We start from the raw sequence: 16,717 nt of genomic DNA, 5'->3' as shown, positions 1-16,717 counted from the left end.
GAGACAGAGGGGCACAGAGACTATGTAACAGACCGATGCAAACCCATCTCTTATCCTCGTGAATCAGCAGTTCCATCCGACTATTGCCGACATCAGTGGAAACCCTCATTACGTCACTCGCAATCCACACGCCAAGGAACTGAGCACAGCACAACCACCGCTCGGCCTGGCCCGTGCTGGTATTTAATAACTGTGATCATCTCAGAGTGACAGAGTCTGATTCTCCTCTCCCTTAGCCTGGCAAACCAGGAACAACTCTGGCAGTCCCAGGGCCAGAGCCTCAGCTGGTGCCAAGCCGCGCAGTGCCATTAAAGACAACAGACCTATATACACAGTGTCTTCAGCTGAGGGGAAACCCTGTGGGAGTGAGAAATGAATCAGGCCCACAGCCTAAGCCTCAATGCAGACCTTACACCAGCCAAAGAAAGAAAACAAAGTGCCTCACAGGCTCAACAATTCTTACCTTATCAAAAAGGCAAACATACATCACTAGCCTTATTTCTACTGTAGAAAGACAGATGCCCCATTGCGCCAGGGTGCAGGGGAGGGCGAGCTGATTGGGCAGGGTGGGCGGGAAGGCAGCAACTGAGTGTTCGCCCCTCTCATCTTGTGCCTTGAATACTGTCATCTCCCCTTTTCAGGGCTTGCATTCCAGTCTAATCAAGATCCAGGACCCCTTGGGCTAGACAGTGTACAGACCTATATTTATTGACCGGCCCTGCCCCAAAGAGCTTATGCTCTAAGTAGATGGGGGGGGGGGCAGAAAGGAAGCATTAGTATCCTCATTTTATAGCATGGGGACACTGAGGCACAGAAAGGTGATGACCTGGCCAAGGCCACACATGGCGGGAGTCAGAAATTGAATCCAGCTCTCCGAGTCCAGGGCCCTCCTAACTGGATTTGGCTGTTTGGGTTCTGATGCTGGCTAACAAATTGTCTAGAAAAATAGTGAAAGTACTTTGGGGGGAAAAAATTCCTATTAAAAAAACCAAACAGTCACCCCGAGGAAATTCCATAGAGAAAACTCTGTAAAGAGCATGCATGTTAATATTGGATGGTTAAGTACTCAATAGTCACAAGATAGCCCATGATTACAATCTAGCCCCCTGGAAAAATGACATAACTCTTTCTGTGTCATTTTGCTCAAGGGGAGCAGCTTTCCAGTATAATCATGCACCTTGCTGTATGTGAATGCCTCAGATGGGCAAGGTATCCAGTACAACGGTGCCTCGTGTTCTGCCTTATTGCACTGAGATGAGAAGGTATCCAATGCAACTTTGCAATTTGCTGTGTTATTGCTTCCAGCTAGCTAAACACAGATAGTAATTTCTTACCTTTATAGAGAGCCTAACGTGCTTTACCAATATAACCAGCGAACACACAGGAGTCACCTAACCCTCCCGTGAAATGCAGCCAGCTCTGGGGCAGAACGTGGCAGCTGGTGAATGGCTCCTGACCACACTACACCATGGTTTATGACAGGGAATTAAGAATGCTGTTTCCAGCTGAAACTACAGGGGGTATTTTAATGTGACGAAAGCTGGGATTTCACCAGGAATTAGGGAGAATTGCCCTTCATTTTGCAACAGTTTCCATGTTACCTTTAATGAACACACACAGTCAGGATTTTAACTTTAGGTCTCGTACCAGAGGCAGCACCTCCAAGGTACAGCTCTCCATGATGCCGGGTTGCGGTTAGGAAGAGCTCCCCTACTGAATCAGCGGCAAAGAGTCCTGTGGCACCTTATAGACTAACAGACGTATTGGAGCATAAGCTTTCGTGGGTGAATACCCACTTCGTCGTATTCACCCACGAAAGCTTATGCTCCAATACGTCTATTAGTCTATAAGGTGCCACGGGACTCTTTGCTGCTTTTACAGATCCAGACTAACATGGCTACCCCTCTGATACTTGCCTACTGAATCAGTAACACTACCCTGGGTTTTCAGCTCAGTACCAACCCAACCTGCCCTTGCTTTGCTTGGGAGAGCTAAGGGGCTCACGTCTGGACTACAGACTTTATGCAGAGCATGCTCTTTATTAGGAGCACCAACAAGCCCCAGCTGAGCTCAGGGCCCCTTTGTGCTAGGTGCTGTACAAACACATCGTAAGAGACAGATAAAGGAAGTATAGTTTCTATTTTGCTGATGGGGAAACAGAGAGTTAGAGATTTGCCTGAGGTCACAAAGGGATCATGTAGCAAAGCCAGACACTGAACCCAGATCTTCTGAGTCTGAGTCTGTCCTTCTTCTCAATAGCCATACAGCACTAGAAATTGCTCCTTGTAGAGACAGAGAAAAGCAAAGGCTGGCTGCTCCCTGAAGCATCCAGCTGCATGGGGGTTTTCCAGGCTGCAGGAGCTGATTGTGGCTGAATTTCCCCAGCCTTCTCGGTGTTTGTGCTGTAGAACTCATGGAGCTTTGTGTGAGAAATGGTGGAATGCAGGAAAGTGACTGAAAACCCCTTCCCCACCCAAACTGCACATTGCGCCAGGGTGCAGGGGAGGGCGAGCTGATCGGGCAGGGTGGGCGGAAAGGGAGCAACTGAATGTTCGCCCTTCTCATCTCGTGCCTTGAATACTGTCATCTCCCCTTTTCAGGGCTGGCATTCCAGTCTATTCAAAGGCTGCTTCTGGGAACATCCTTCTGCTTTGAGCTCTCCCCCCCTCTTCTCCGCTGCCTCCAACACGAGCCTTCCATCCTCCCCTTGGAGGCCCTTCCTTTCACCCCACCTTCCCGACCCAAGCCGTTCCAGCCACTGACCCCTCCCTTCGCTCTGCCAGCCGTGCCAGCCTCCATCTCCTGCTAGTCTGCTTCTCCCGCCGTCTCCTGCACCCTTTCCCCCGGCCTCTCATGGAGGTGTGAGAAAAGCCACTACCTTACTCTGCTTGCCATCCCTCCTTCAGACTGCCAGGGTCCCTACAGACTCTGCCAGCTGATCCCAGGCTGAAACGACAGCCTACTCTGCAAAATGTGCCCGTGTCACCACTACCTGTGTCACACCCACCTGCTGGGTCTCGTCCTAAATTCAGCCTGGGCACTGTCGGGGGTAGGGACTGCTTTCTTATTGCTCGTCTGTACCGCGCCCACCAGGGCTGGGCCCTGGGCCTTGACTGGGGCCCAGGGGAACGACTGTCATACAAGAAATCCGCCTAAACAGCTGAGATTGGCCAGGATTATGGGGCTGGTTTGGGTCTGGCACTGGTGTAAATCAGGCGTAACTCCAGTGGAGTCAGTGTTCTGTTGCTGATCAGAATCAGGCCCCGTTTTATTAAAGTTATGTACGTGCTGCTGCAGCGGGGCTGGTGGTCTGAGGCCGTGCTGAGCTCTCAGTGCTCTCTGTGCTCATGCTCCACTGGCTAGTGGAAATATCGGTGCCACTGGGGACTTGGTGATTAATGAATTATTATTATTGAGGTAGCGCCTGAGCCCCCGGCATGGCCCAGGACCAATTGCGCCAGGCACTGTACAAACAGAGCCCAGAAAGACTGTCTCTGCCCCAAAGAGCTGACAGTCTAAGTGCATCCGGCCAGATCTTTAGCTTGTGTGAACTGACGTGGCTCCATTAAAGTCAACGAAACAATGCTCATTGACCCCAGCTGAGGATTTAATGGCAAGTTTCTGGAAGGGATCTAACCTCTTCTGCTCCAGGGCATGAGCCAGCCTCAGATAACAGGGGCCAGAACTGCCTGCTGCAGGGGGTTCTTGCCCCTTCCACTAAAGCAGCTGGTGCCCGCTGCCGTAAGAGACAAGTCACTGGGCTACATGGGCCATTGGTGTGATCCAGGCTGGAATGGTTCTGTTCCCAAGGATTTGCAAACTAATAATCCCAATCAGACCTACCACTGTCACCTTTTCACCAGCCAATCTCAAAGGGCTTTAGAAAGATGGGTAGCCATAATACTCTCCGTTTTACAGGTGGGGAAACTGAGGCACCAAGCAGTTGACCAAGGCCACAAAATGAGTCAGTGACAGAGCAAACCTGACAGTGGCATCTTGCACGGAGAGAAGCCAAAATGCCATCTCTCTCCTGCCAACCTCTTTGCTTCTGTATCTTCAGTTGGGTCCCCCAGGAGAGGACATATCTCCTCCCCTGGGCAGGCAGGCAACTGAATTATTTATAGATTGCTAGATTCCGAGGCCAGACAGGACCATTGGGATCATGTCAGATCCCCTGTATAACATGGGCCAGAGACCCAGAAAAACATCCCATCTGGATTTAAAAATTGCCAGTGATGGAGAATCTGCCACACCCCTTGGTAAATTGTTCCAATGATCTTGAACTACGTGGATCCCATTCCTTTTAAAATAGAGCTCAGTCCGTTTTATGAATGATGTGGATGCTGTGTATCATGGATCAGGGCCAATTGTGCTAGGGGCCCTACAACCCCACTTTCTCCTACCCCTGTATTTTAGCAGCTAATGAAGCAGGGCTGTGTGCCTCTCTCCATGGGCTAAGCCTGTGGGAGGGTCGAACTCAGCTGGAAAAGGCGGTGAGGTAGTAGGTGTGGCAGTCCCGTCAATCAGCCTCTTGGGGACACCGTGGTTTTAGCAGTGCAGAGGAGAATGAGGACTCATCAGATCCCAAGGAGCCATGAGGGATTCAGAAAACAGCCCAGGTGGTCTGATCCCCCCACAACTCTTCTCCCCGTGCAGATCCAGAGGTCGCCCTGCTGCTGTCCTGTGCTCCCCCAGCCCGGTTATATGCTACATGCCACGGCAGGGGCTCTCTGGCAGTTAATGCTGCCATAAGCACCTGTTCAGATTTCAGGTTGGAGGCTCCTCAGGGAGCATGTCTTTGCCTATGTCCCAGCCCTAGCCCTCGAAAACCCAGGGAGCCCTGAAGGCTTGTGGGGTGGAGCCATGCAGCTGTGAGGGGATAAGCCTGAATTTTGGCTGGCTTCCCACCCACTGCCCTTCCATGGCCCTTCTCTCCTCATTCATTTCCCCCCATCTGGGCCATGTAACACAGGGGAGCGAGGAGCTGCCTGTAGCCAAGAGTGGGCTCATGCCGCAGGGCAGCTTGCAGAGATCTAGGGCTGCGTCTGCAGTGGAGCTGGCAGGCGAGGTTCCCAGCTGGCATAAACGTACCAAAGTAGCACTGCAGCCAGGCTAGCACGGGGGTGTCTTGGGCTGGCTGGCGGAGCGCATCCCAGCGGGGCCGCATACTTGGGTGGCCCAAGCCACCATCCATGCAAGCCCAGCCACGCTGCCGTGGTGAGTGAGCTAGCTGGAGCAGAGCTAGCGCGGGTACCTCTCCGCCACCTGGGAACCTAACCTCCTAGCTCTGGTGCAGATGGAGCCGACGCGCCTCACTCCTCTGGCCTACCAGCTTCCACTTCCTCCATCAGCATTAGGTGCAGCCAGCAGCGTCACTGACCCAACAGAAGCAAAGCGGCTATACAGGGCTGCTTTCCAAGTGTCGCTGTCTCCCCCCCCTCACCCCACCACCCTGTACTTGGTGCTGAGCCAACCCTGCTGCTGAGCACCCTTAACTCCCACTGGAACTGGTGGGTGTCGAGGGTTTTCAGCAGCTGGCGGGGTAAGGGATCCAGGGGCTCTGTTCTTCCACTGTGCCCGGACTCCGGGAAAGCTGCTCGCCCCCCAGCTTTTAAATGCAGGATCCAAAGGGCTTTAGCCAGAGACCTGGCAAAGTTCCCCTTCTCATCACTGATCCCCAGGCCCTGGCAGCAGTGAGGGGAAGTGGTCCCTGGAGAACTGGTGAACAAAGCTCAGGGGCAGAGCAGCTCCCTTGCCAGCATCTTGGCCTTCCAGGGAACGGCCTGCACTTTTTACCAGTCTGAAATACAGACTATTTATCAGTGGGGTGATGGGAGCTGCATTGGGCAGCAGGATCAGGGAGATCTGTCCTAAAGGGGCACAGCCCCTGTGGTCTGTGCTTGGAGCCTCATGGCCCAGCCAGGCCTGCCCTGGCCACGCTGCTCCCGGGAGGGCAGAGTGAGAGCAATGGGTCTTTTCTCGCTGTGTGTTTGCAATTCAGGTCACCTAGTGCTGTGGGCCTTGGGGCGTGTGGAAATGCATAGGGTGCTGTCCTGGCGTGAGGAGGAAATGGAGCCTGCTGGGGACCACCCTGGCTGGGCACCTCCTCAGGCTCCCTGAGAAACACCGCAAGAGGCAGTGCCGTTCATTATAGCTGGGGGCAACCTCCTAACAACACCAACCCAAACGTTACCCCAGCCTTGGCAGCACCGGGACCTGGCAGTAGCACAAGCCCCTGAGCAGGCCCCTGTCAAACAGAGCAGGGAGGATTCCAGTTTGGCTTCCACAGAGTAGGACGCGGCTGGTGCCAGCGGGCAAGGAGTCCTGCCCCAACCACTCACCTAGCCCTCGATGAACAATCCCCAGGAAACAGACATTTCCTCCACGGAAATCAGAAACTCTGTCAGCTGGACTCGGATTTCACAGGCCAAGGACTAGGACTCTGGTCTGGGAGTCCAGCAACCTGGGGTCTAGTCCCAGCTCCACCTGTTGCATGAGTGAATCAAGTCCTTTCCCTCTGCTGCCCTTTGTCAGCTTCTCTGTAAACTCATTAAGGCAGGGACCCCTTGTCTGGGACCCCTTGTCTGTAAACTCATTAAGTAGGGATAACTCAGTGGTTTGAGCATTGGCCTGTTAAACCCAGGGTTGTGAGTTCAATCCTTGAGGGGGCCATTTAGGGATCTGGGGCAAAAATTGGGGATTAGTCCTGCTCTGAGCAGGGGGTTGGACTACATGACTTCCTGAGGTTCCTTCCAACCCTGATATTCTATGACCTGCATGTCTAGCACTGAGCACAATGGGGGCTTGGTCTCTGCTGGTTGCTTCTACAATGTAACTAAAGTGTATAGTCTTGCCAAGCAGTGAGTCTGACTGAGCTCAGGTTCACGTTTGCTAGCTACAGCTCTGTGCCAAACTGCTTGCCCTGTACTTTGCAGCTAGCCAGCATGGCTTCTCCGTCACTGTACGGAGGGCTATGTCTCTTCACAAAACCCCTGGGACTAATGGTCCTTCAGCAAGTGTAGGGCATAGATTGTGAATGTGGTTGCAGCATGGTTTTGTGCATCAGATGGGGACACACAAACACAATGGAAAGCCCTAGTGGGCCTTCAGGGCAAAGGACACCCTCCCTTTCTTTGTCCCCACTTCTTGAAGACCAGAGCAAGATTAGGGCTGTGTTAAAATCTCCTACCACCAGCTCAGCTCCAGGGTTGCGCGAGTGTAAACAGGGCACCACTCTCTCACCTAATCCTGCTCAGCACAGTTCTCGAGGACACGGGGGAAATGCTGGTTACACTCTTACCGACTTGGTTGAGCCAGGATTTCACCGGCCAGGAATAGAATGCACCACTAGCTCACTCAGCCGGGCTGCCAGGGGTGAAGCTGATCCAATGGTAGCAACAGGGGGAATATTTAGACAAAATTCCCTAGTGGAGGCAGACCTAGGAGACGGAAGGAAGCCCATCCTCTCCTGTCATCCTTTTGGATCAACAGAAGAGCTGCCTCCAGTCTGAAACTCCTCTCTGGCATTGCTAGATACTTTGCTTCCCATCTCCTTGGGAGGAAACCCCAAACGCTTCCTATTCAAGAGTCATCCGTTTGCAAGCTACTTGCAGTGATCTCTGTTTAGGGTCCACCATCATCTGTGTCTGAACTGTAGTGGCGGTGGCTTTGGGAGAGGAGGATGGTAATGCACGAGTTCAGAGTTTATCTAAAACATAAAAGACCAGATCGTCAGCTGGATCAATCAACATAGCTCCACTGGTGCTGAGAATCCGTCCCTTTAAGGAGAAAAGTCAGAGTTTGCTACAAAGGCCGTATATTCCCATTCACCATCTGCAGCTGAGCAAACAGGAGAGTCCAAATGCTTTTATTAATTTAAAGGGATAGATTTTTTGTGTGTGCTGGCTGTTCAGTGGTTTGAATGGCCTCGGGACAGGATCATAGCCGTCAGGGATGGAAGAGACCCATTATAATAATATACTCTCTAGTGCCAGCAGCCTCTAGCTGTAACTGTTAAAGCTGCGGAGGATTTGGTAGCAGGGCTATGAGACGGTTTGGTTATGAGGAAGATTTGCTTCAGAATGGACAAATCTATGGGTGGGAGAGTAACTGGACACTTTTCATTGCTTAGTCAGAGAAGCAAATAAGGTTAATACCAGAGCCAAAAGCTTTGTGCTTCTTCTTCGCCAGTATGATCTGATTAATGAGACCACATCTCTGTGCTGGCCACACACCACAGGGAGGTATGTAGTCCATTTGCCAGTGGTGATGAAATGTGATGTGATATTGACAATACCCATTCAATCATTTCTTCATTGTTTGCAGATGCAAACTGCTGCAGATCTCATTCCCCGTTTGCATACATCTACGTTACACTGACTTCAGTTACTACTTATCCACGCCCATTGTAAAAGAGAGCAGAATGTGGCACTAGGCCGGATCCTCAGCAGGTGTAAATTAGCGCAGCTCCTCTGACTTTAAAGGAGCTATGGCGATTTACATTAACTGAAGATCTGGCCCAGTGTACACAGAAAGGCCGGCTCCTGTAATCACTCCCATGCTGCAGCAAAACTGTCCGCTGTTTCTAGATACCTCACACTCCTCCTTTCATTCCTCCTTCAAGTGCCAGGCGAGCACGCCATGGAAAAAGTAGAATCAAAAGAGCTCAGGAGTTAGAAGGAGAAAAGTCCGATCTTGTATTTCAGTCCATGCCTGACCCCTGGACTAGTACAAGTTGTTCCTCTAAATGCTGCCATATTCATTCAGGTTAGGTTTCAGAGTAGCAGCCGTGTTAGTCTGTATTCACAAAAAGAAAAGGAGTACTTGTGGCATCTTAGAGACTAAACAATTTATTTGAGCATAAGCTTTCGTGAACTACAGCTCACTTCATCGGATGCGCATCCGATGAAGTGAGCTGTAGCTCACGAAAGCTTATGCTCAAATAAATTTGTTAGTCTCTAAGGTGCCACAAGTACTCCTTTTCATTTAGATTAAAAAACAAAATCAGGACAAGGTGCAGGTGATGGTGCTTAGTTTCATCATATTTTACAAAATTATAATAACATTAAAAAATAAATAAGTCTGAAGTCCAGCTCCTCAGCTGCTATGACCTGATGCTGCTCAGTGGAAGCCAATGGCTATTTACACCAGCTGAGGATCTGGTCCAGTGCATTTTACATGGCTATAATGCAAACAAGCCTTTGGTGCTTTCATTGTGTTTATTCTCTGTCTGACCAGACACATAGGCCCAGATCCTCAGGTGGTGCAAATCAGCATTGAGATCAATGGGGCTACACCAGCTGCAAATCGGGCCCGGGGATTCTGAGGCAATCTTGTTTTAAGGTATTTCTTTGATATCTGCTCCTCAAGGGACTTGCTTAGAAAATGGCTATAAATGATTTACTCGTATTTATTTCTTATTTTACTTATTGCAAGAATAAAGAATGGACCCAATTCAGTCCCAAAGCCACTCACACGCAAGAAACCTCCCTTCCACCTTCAGAATAATGTAAAACCAGTGACACTGAAAATTAGTGACAAAAATCATAATTTAAGAGTAAAGAGCAAGTTGCAATGCTAGAGACTGATACATTATTCCCAAAGACTGCAAAAGGAGAAGCGACTTCTTAGCATTTGTGTCTTTACATTCACTTTTTTTCTTTTCCACTTTTTATTCCTTTCCCTCCCTTATCATATCTTATAAAATAATTTAATCCCAATGTTTTGTTCTGACACCAGCCAACACAGCCATTTTAGCAACAGCACCAGTTTTAAAAAATACAGACACAATCCCCCCCGCCTCCCCCCAAAGCCCCAATATCCCATCTGCTCTGATGAGTAGAAAGAGGAATCTTGTTATTTTTAAAGCTACCAGATCAGGTGAAGAACAGCAAGGAATGGGGGTGGGGGTGGAGGGGAGGAGAAATGTCATTAGCAACTAAACTGGTAATAGTCCCTGAAAATCCCTGTCTCTTAGGCTGTCAGTGAGCCTTTCAGCAAAGCAGGATGTTACTGGGCCCACAACTTTTTCCATCAGGTGGAAGGTTTCCAAAGACACAGAGGGCATTTAGGCATGAAAGTCAACAGGGTACGATCCCTTAACTCTCATTTGTGCCTTGAGCTTTTCCTATCAAACTCCGATATTCTTCTTTAACGTCTTCTAAATCTGTCCATACTGGGTGATGAGGAATATGTATATAGAAGGGGAGTGGGGAGGGGATCAGCCCCATATAAGAAGATTTGCTATGAAGTGTCACTACAGAATAATACCTCTTCCTGCTATCCAGGAAAGATTTACTTCTAGTTTGGCATAGGAAAGTATTTGTGAGTTTGCCGTGTGTGAGGGAGGAGGGAAGGTCGGAGCTGAAAGAGGATTCGCTCCTTGTTTGCAGCAGACCGGGAGTAACTCTCAGGCAGCTAATTTGGTGTATTCCTGAGTCCTGGTGGCTGTATGTTTGATATTCTTTCATTTATATACGAATAGCTCTGGAGCCCAGGGCTCTGAAGGTGGGTTCTGACCCATCAATGAGAGAAGCCTTCCTTGGTGGGTAGGAATGAGCCGGTAACTCGCAGAGCATATTCCCCAGAGGGGGAACAGAAATAGAGGGTCCGACAGAGACTTTGGCACCTGATAGGAATTTCAGATGAACAAGAACCCCCAGAACTAGGTCATGGGAGTCCATCCCCCTTCCAGGGCCAGGCAGGTGCCTGTTGTCTATGGAATGCTGCTGCATCCAGTCTAGCTTTAATCTTTGCACCCTCTTCGGAACACTTCTGGAAATTAAACACAAACTGACAGGACCGGGCACTAGGCCCCAGTGAAATGATTGCCTGTTCGTGTTAGGAGAGATTGGGTTTGATTCAGCTGCCCGGGTCCAGACAATGGGGGATGATTAGTGACACAGAACCTGTAATTAGACCATAAAGCTAAACTCCAGCGGGCTATACTGTGAAATCTTCATCTCAGACAATCCAAATATGCTCATTTCAGACCATAAGCCCTCCTACCCAGAGCCAGCTCAGCCACATCTGGGTTTCATCATGTTCCTATCGATGTATCTGCCTAGGCATTTATACCGCACTGTAGAACCTGAGCTTCTAGCCCCGGGCTGCTCTACTGGGGAAGAAAAGAAGTCCTGGTTAATTAAGACAAGAACCACACGGACTGTGAACCTCTGGCAAAGAAGAAGTCCCTGGTTCTCTGCTTAGGTCTTCTACCCACTTGGAAATGATGGGCTAGGTGCCCCTGGACTCTCCTCAGTGGAGCTACACTACTTTACCCCGCTGACAATGTAGCCCAGTGAGTTTTAGAAAGGGACAGAGTCGTTCTCTGCTAGATAAAACCTGCCCGGCAATGAGAAAGTTTGGACTCAGTCAGTATCAGACCTTAGTAAAATGCCAGGGAAGGAAGGGATGATTTCTCAGGAAGGCAAAAGGGAACATTATTAGCTGTCTCTCGGGGTGCGTCCCAGCCACCTGCCCATGGCACAAAGTGAGATGCTCTACTTACCAGGCCTGGCAGAAGCAGAGGAAGGAAATGAGAAGGAAGATGCATAGATAAGGGTCCATGTGAAACATAATCCAAATGGTGAGGGGAGAAAGGAGATCCTAAAATACTGGGCTATCAAAAACAAAATAAGGAAGGGATAGGGCTATTTTCCACCCAGCACTCCCAGTACAATAAGGAGCTGCATGTCCCCTGAGTCCCAACTTCTATGGAGGGTGACCAATCCCAAAGTGAGAGCTAAAGGGGGTGGTGAAATGGAGCTGCAGAACTGCCGAAGAAGAGATTATCTACTTAATTAAAGATTTTTTTTCCCTAAGTCCTTCAGCCAATCAGGACACAAGTGCCAGAGAGAGATTGAGCTGATCAAAAGAACACCCCAGGTTCCTCGAAGACAAATGCACCACGAAAGGGATAAGAGGGGGAAAAATAAAAAGAGAGAAAGAAAGAGACAAAGCAAATCCCTCAAAATAATCACTGGATGCAATCTCCACCAGCACCACCCCGCCTCTCCATCCCCCCCAAAGGCAACGGGGAAGGGCTTGGATTGCACGCCTTGATCTCCTCCTGCCTTAGAGACTTCATTTGCAACCAGGAGTTGTGTAGATGCATGTGCACGGGAGAGAGAGAATGTGCTCTGCTTCTGGGAGTGGGGGCCACTCAACTGGAGGTCAGAGTGGGGCACCCTGAGTCTGCGGACCAGGCTGGGATGTGGGTATATTAAAAATATCCCTGCCAAGCTAGGAGGAAATAGAACCGATTCCTAGAGTCAGATGGCCTTCCTCTTTCAGGGTGACCTGCCCTCAGATCTGCCTATCCCAGCTCCCCTTTTGGAGCATGCCCTCCTTTGACTGGCAGGGAGGCGTCCCCTGGGGTCACCACCAGACTTGGCAGTCACCCATCTCACCTTCTTCCCTGCTATGTGTTTCTCTTCACATCCTCCTGCAAAGTCCAGCAAGAGGGGACGTCACAACCCAGAGACATCAGAGCTCGGGCAAGATACGGATCCCTTACTGAGGTACTGAGGGACAGCTGCATGTCAGGGGCTGACTGAGTCCAAAATAGCTCACTCAGTAGCTGCTCTGAAACACTTGTAACAATTCCCTGGCCTCCGAGAACATCACATATGTCATTATGCCCCCACGACCACTCTGAACTTTTCAGCGACTGTGGGGACAGAATTTTTCCTCCATTCTACCCATCCACTGTGGCTCTCATCTACCTACCCTGGAGGATCCCCCTCTAGGGGCCAGAAGCTAGTCCAGACCCCCTCGCTCTGGCCCTGCTGCAAGGGAGGATTTTGTGAGGCTTGTCTGCAGGGAGCTGGACTGGGACCTGTCAAACTCATTCCGTAGTTACAGCAGCGGTCAGCACCTCACTGCCCTGGGCAGAATTGGAACCGGTGCCCGTGAGGCGAGGAGTGCGGCAAGAGCGTGAGAGCTGCGGGCGACTGTTCAGAGAAGGCTGACTGGAAACTGGATTTTGCTAAGTGCCACTTCAGACAGACAAACCGTTCTTGGCTGGGTCCCATGATCTCAGACAGAGGCATAAGCTCTGACCTAGGTCACTGGGTAGCAGTCATGCAGCCTCCCCGACCTCAGGGCTGAGGCTGCTGGTGTCTGCAGGGACGGGAAGATTCGATCTCCCTTCAGAAGGAGGATGCTGATTGGGAGCCTGCAAAGAGGCGCTCCGAGCTCCTGGTCCCGAGACCATCCCTGTCCTGCATCCCATGGGCACAAGGGGAATGTGCAGCCTCGTGGGGCTCTGCACTCTTGGGGCCTGACATGCAGAGTGCCAGAGCTGAGAGGGCCAGCCAGCTCAGAGACCCCTGATCCTGCTGTCCCCTTCTCCCACTCCCCTACCCCAACTGACCAGTGCTCCCATCCCAGTATGCTGCCTCTCCCTCTCCCAGTCCCAGCAGGTGGAATTCTCCCTGCAAGCCTGACACTCTACAGCTCCCAGCAAATGCCCAGGGGGCAGCCCGGCTCCCAGGTGTCACACAAGAGCCCCTGGCTCACAGCATGGGAGCATATGCTTAGTTCTGTTTAGCCAGCCAGCCAGGAAGAAACCAATCAATAGAGTCACTGGGTCTTGATCTTTATCCCTGGGCCAGTGTTACAAGTTCTCCTAATTTTTTCCACTGGTCTCATGATATTTGGTGTTACTTAGCGCCCTAGCTCCTGAAGTCATGACATTAGGGGAGAGACTCAGCTTTCATTTAAGACAGAAGTATGTTTTTCACCCATGTGGCAGCAAAGAAAAGCCTAAAAACTTGGCCCAAGTGTGCCTTAAGGGCTCAGAAACAGAGCAGCAGAGAAAACCACCCCCAAATGTATTATTATTTGTAATAATCTCATGATTATTAAGCCAATCTCATGGTTGGGGGGGTCCAGCATATGAATTTTGAATGTTTGAAGTTAGCCATATGGCACACTGAGTAGTGCTGCGGGGTAAATAACTCATGTTTTGGTTCCCTGGCAAAAAAAAAACAACAACAATACATTTGGGTCGAGCAGAAATGAAAATTTTTTGACGCTTTTGGTGAACTGAAAAAGTGCCAAATATTTCATTTACTGTTTCATTTACTGTTTGCTACCCTTTTAAAAAAAATAAAATTGAATGAAAATTTCAAACAAAAAGTAATTTCAAATTTAAAAAATCAGAACATTTCCTTTCAACCAAAACAATTTGGTGAAACCAATGGCCAGAAATGTTGCCCTCACCTCCTCTCTCTCACTGCAGTGTAAATCAGGAGTCACACCACTGAAATCACTAACCTAAAACCACCATGCCCCAAGACCTATAGAAATATTTCCCTCAAAGGGGGCAAACAGCTCTGAAAAGTGTCCAGTAAGTGCCTTAAAAAGCAACCAAAATGGATCTGGAGGGCCCAGGCACCGAACATGGTTCAAATAGTTTTTCAAGGGGTCTAAAAATGCTGCAAATTTGTCAAAAAAATGTGTCAAAACTGTGTGAAAAAGCTCTGCACAGTGGCTGAGAAGGGCTCAAAAGGATATAAAATTGATAGATTCACAGAGTGGAAGGCCAGATGGGACCATTCACTGAGCTCGTCTGACCTCCTGTATCACAGGAGTGATGTGGGTGTATGCCCCACACTGGCAGAAAGAGGACTAACGGGAGCCTAATTATCCCCCAGGTGGCAACTGGAAGTGGGGAATTGATTCATTACCAGACCCAGCTGGGGAGGAAGGGAGCCTTCTTCATAAGTGCTCCGGCTCTCACAGCATTGAAGAGGATCTTGGGATCCTCTCTGAGATAGGCCAGGGGAAGCCCTGGGAAGCCCCAGGGGTGAGGCAAGCTCTTGTGGAGAGCCCTGATAAAAGGAGAAAGCCCTGGAAGGCTTTGTTTGGTACAAGAAGCTGGGAAGAGCTCTGCAGAGCTTGGGAAAGGGGTAGGGGAAAGGGCCTAGAGGCAGGCCAGGATGGGGAGTAGTGCAGAGAGGCAGCCAGGAGTCTGATGGAGCTCACTGCAGGGTCCCTGGGCTGGAACCCGGGGTAAGGGTGAGTTGGGTTCCCCTGCCAGCTCCGAGGAAGGTTGCATGACCCAAGCCCCCCAATGTAAGTGCTATTGAAAGCCCAGAGGAAAGGGACATCAAAATATCAGGGCTGAAGAGTAGCAGAAGGTCCTGGGGCAATTGTTTGCAGAACTGACTGTGACCTGGCTGAGTCATAAGAAGAGGCAGGCCACCGCAGGTGGGAGCAGCTGTTGCCTGGGGCACCAGACTGGGAGAGCATACTACACCTAGCCATGAGGGGGTGGTGTCAGCCGGGGAGTCACTCTGCTACAACAGGCCTTAGAATTACACCTGGAACTGGGGTACCACTGAGGCCTCTGACCCACCAGCCTGGGCTCCCTCTTACACTGTACTGCTGTGACAAACTGCAAATCCCTCCAGTCTGCACTACCACCAGCATTCATACAGATAGGGACACACCCAGCTGCAGTTACATACAGGCCCTCTGTCCAGCCCCTGCATAGGAAGGCTACAGCTAGGGCAACTACCATCTCCTCAGGCACGCAATCCTTCTGGAGTATAAACCCAAAATTATACCAACTTGCACTGCACTTGGAACCGTACAGTGTAAGTTAATAAAATTTGCCCCCTCCCTCAAAGTGGAGAGGAATATGCAACAGCCTTTTGCCCCTGAGTTATGATTCCCACACACTGGTTTAGATAAAGCAAAAACAAGTTTATTAACTATAAAAGCAAACACATCAAAGCAGATTACTTTGCAAATAAACAAAAAATGCAAACTAAACTTAATATACTAAATAGATTGGCTATGAATAGCAGATTCTCACCCTAAGAGATGATACAAGCAGGCTACAGATGGACAAGGTGCACTTGCTTACAGCTTGGAATCCCCAGGTGTTCCATTCACAGGCTAAAAATCCCTTTAGCCTGGGACCATCACTTCCCCCAATTCAGTCTTTGTTCCTCAGGTGTTTCCAGGTGTGTTGTTGTAGGGAGAGTGAGGTACCATCATGATGTCTTTTCCCCCTTTTATATCTTCTCCCCACTTGCTGGAAAGCTCTTTTGCTGTGACCTGGGTCAAAGAGTTCCCCTTGTGTAGTGCTATCTCTGAGAGGTTTCTATTGTACACAGTTCCTGGGATAATCCTTGTGCTTGTGTGCATTTCCTCAATGAGCCATTAACATTGTTTGACCTTTTTACTGTTGTACCTGAAAGGCTGCTTGTGGGTGTTCTCAACCTCACAACAGGTTTCATTAACACATACCTAGCCAAACTTCATAACTTCACATACAACGATAGCACATACAATCCAATGAGATATTGCTGTCTAGCAGATCAAGACTTTTAGAATGATACCTCACAAGGCACACTTTGTACGAAACATATCCTAATGACATGACAGTGATGAATATTGGGGTGTCAGGGTGTCACACCAGTTACCCCATATTGAGCCTGTAACTTGTATTTGGCTAAAGTGTCTCTTCCAGAAAAGTATCTGAAGACATCACGAGATGGAGAATCTATCACTTCCCTTGGTAGTATTTTCCAGAGGTTAATCACCCTCACTGCTAAAAACCTGGGCCTTCTTGAATTTGCTTTGAATTTCCAGGGTCCAGAAAAGTCCTAAATGTGCCCCAAACAGTTTATAAAAGGGATAAAAAGTGGTGAGCTCTCAATGCTTCTCAAAGTGCCCACTAAGTATGGAAAATGGGTCCAAA

The 16,717-nt window shown here is 49.7% G+C and overlaps 1 protein-coding gene across 1 annotated transcript in view; it reads right to left on the bottom strand.

Annotated features, from left to right (window-relative positions):
- Window positions 1-11,751, bottom strand: part of WNT8B (Wnt family member 8B) — a 29,483-nt gene extending 17,732 nt beyond the window's left edge. The window contains exon 1 of the mRNA XM_007072265.4: window positions 11,510-11,751. Within this exon, the coding sequence (XP_007072327.2) occupies window positions 11,510-11,577 (68 nt within the window). The 5' untranslated portion in view covers window positions 11,578-11,751. The remainder of the gene's footprint in view (window positions 1-11,509) is intronic.
- Between the last annotated feature and the right edge of the window lie 4,966 nt (window positions 11,752-16,717).

This window comes from Chelonia mydas, chromosome 7, assembly GCF_015237465.2.
Source record: "Chelonia mydas isolate rCheMyd1 chromosome 7, rCheMyd1.pri.v2, whole genome shotgun sequence".
Lineage (NCBI taxonomy): Eukaryota > Metazoa > Chordata > Testudines > Cheloniidae > Chelonia > Chelonia mydas.
The sequence above is the reverse complement of the archived record's forward strand: the minus strand, read 5'-3'. Positions and strand labels throughout refer to the sequence as shown.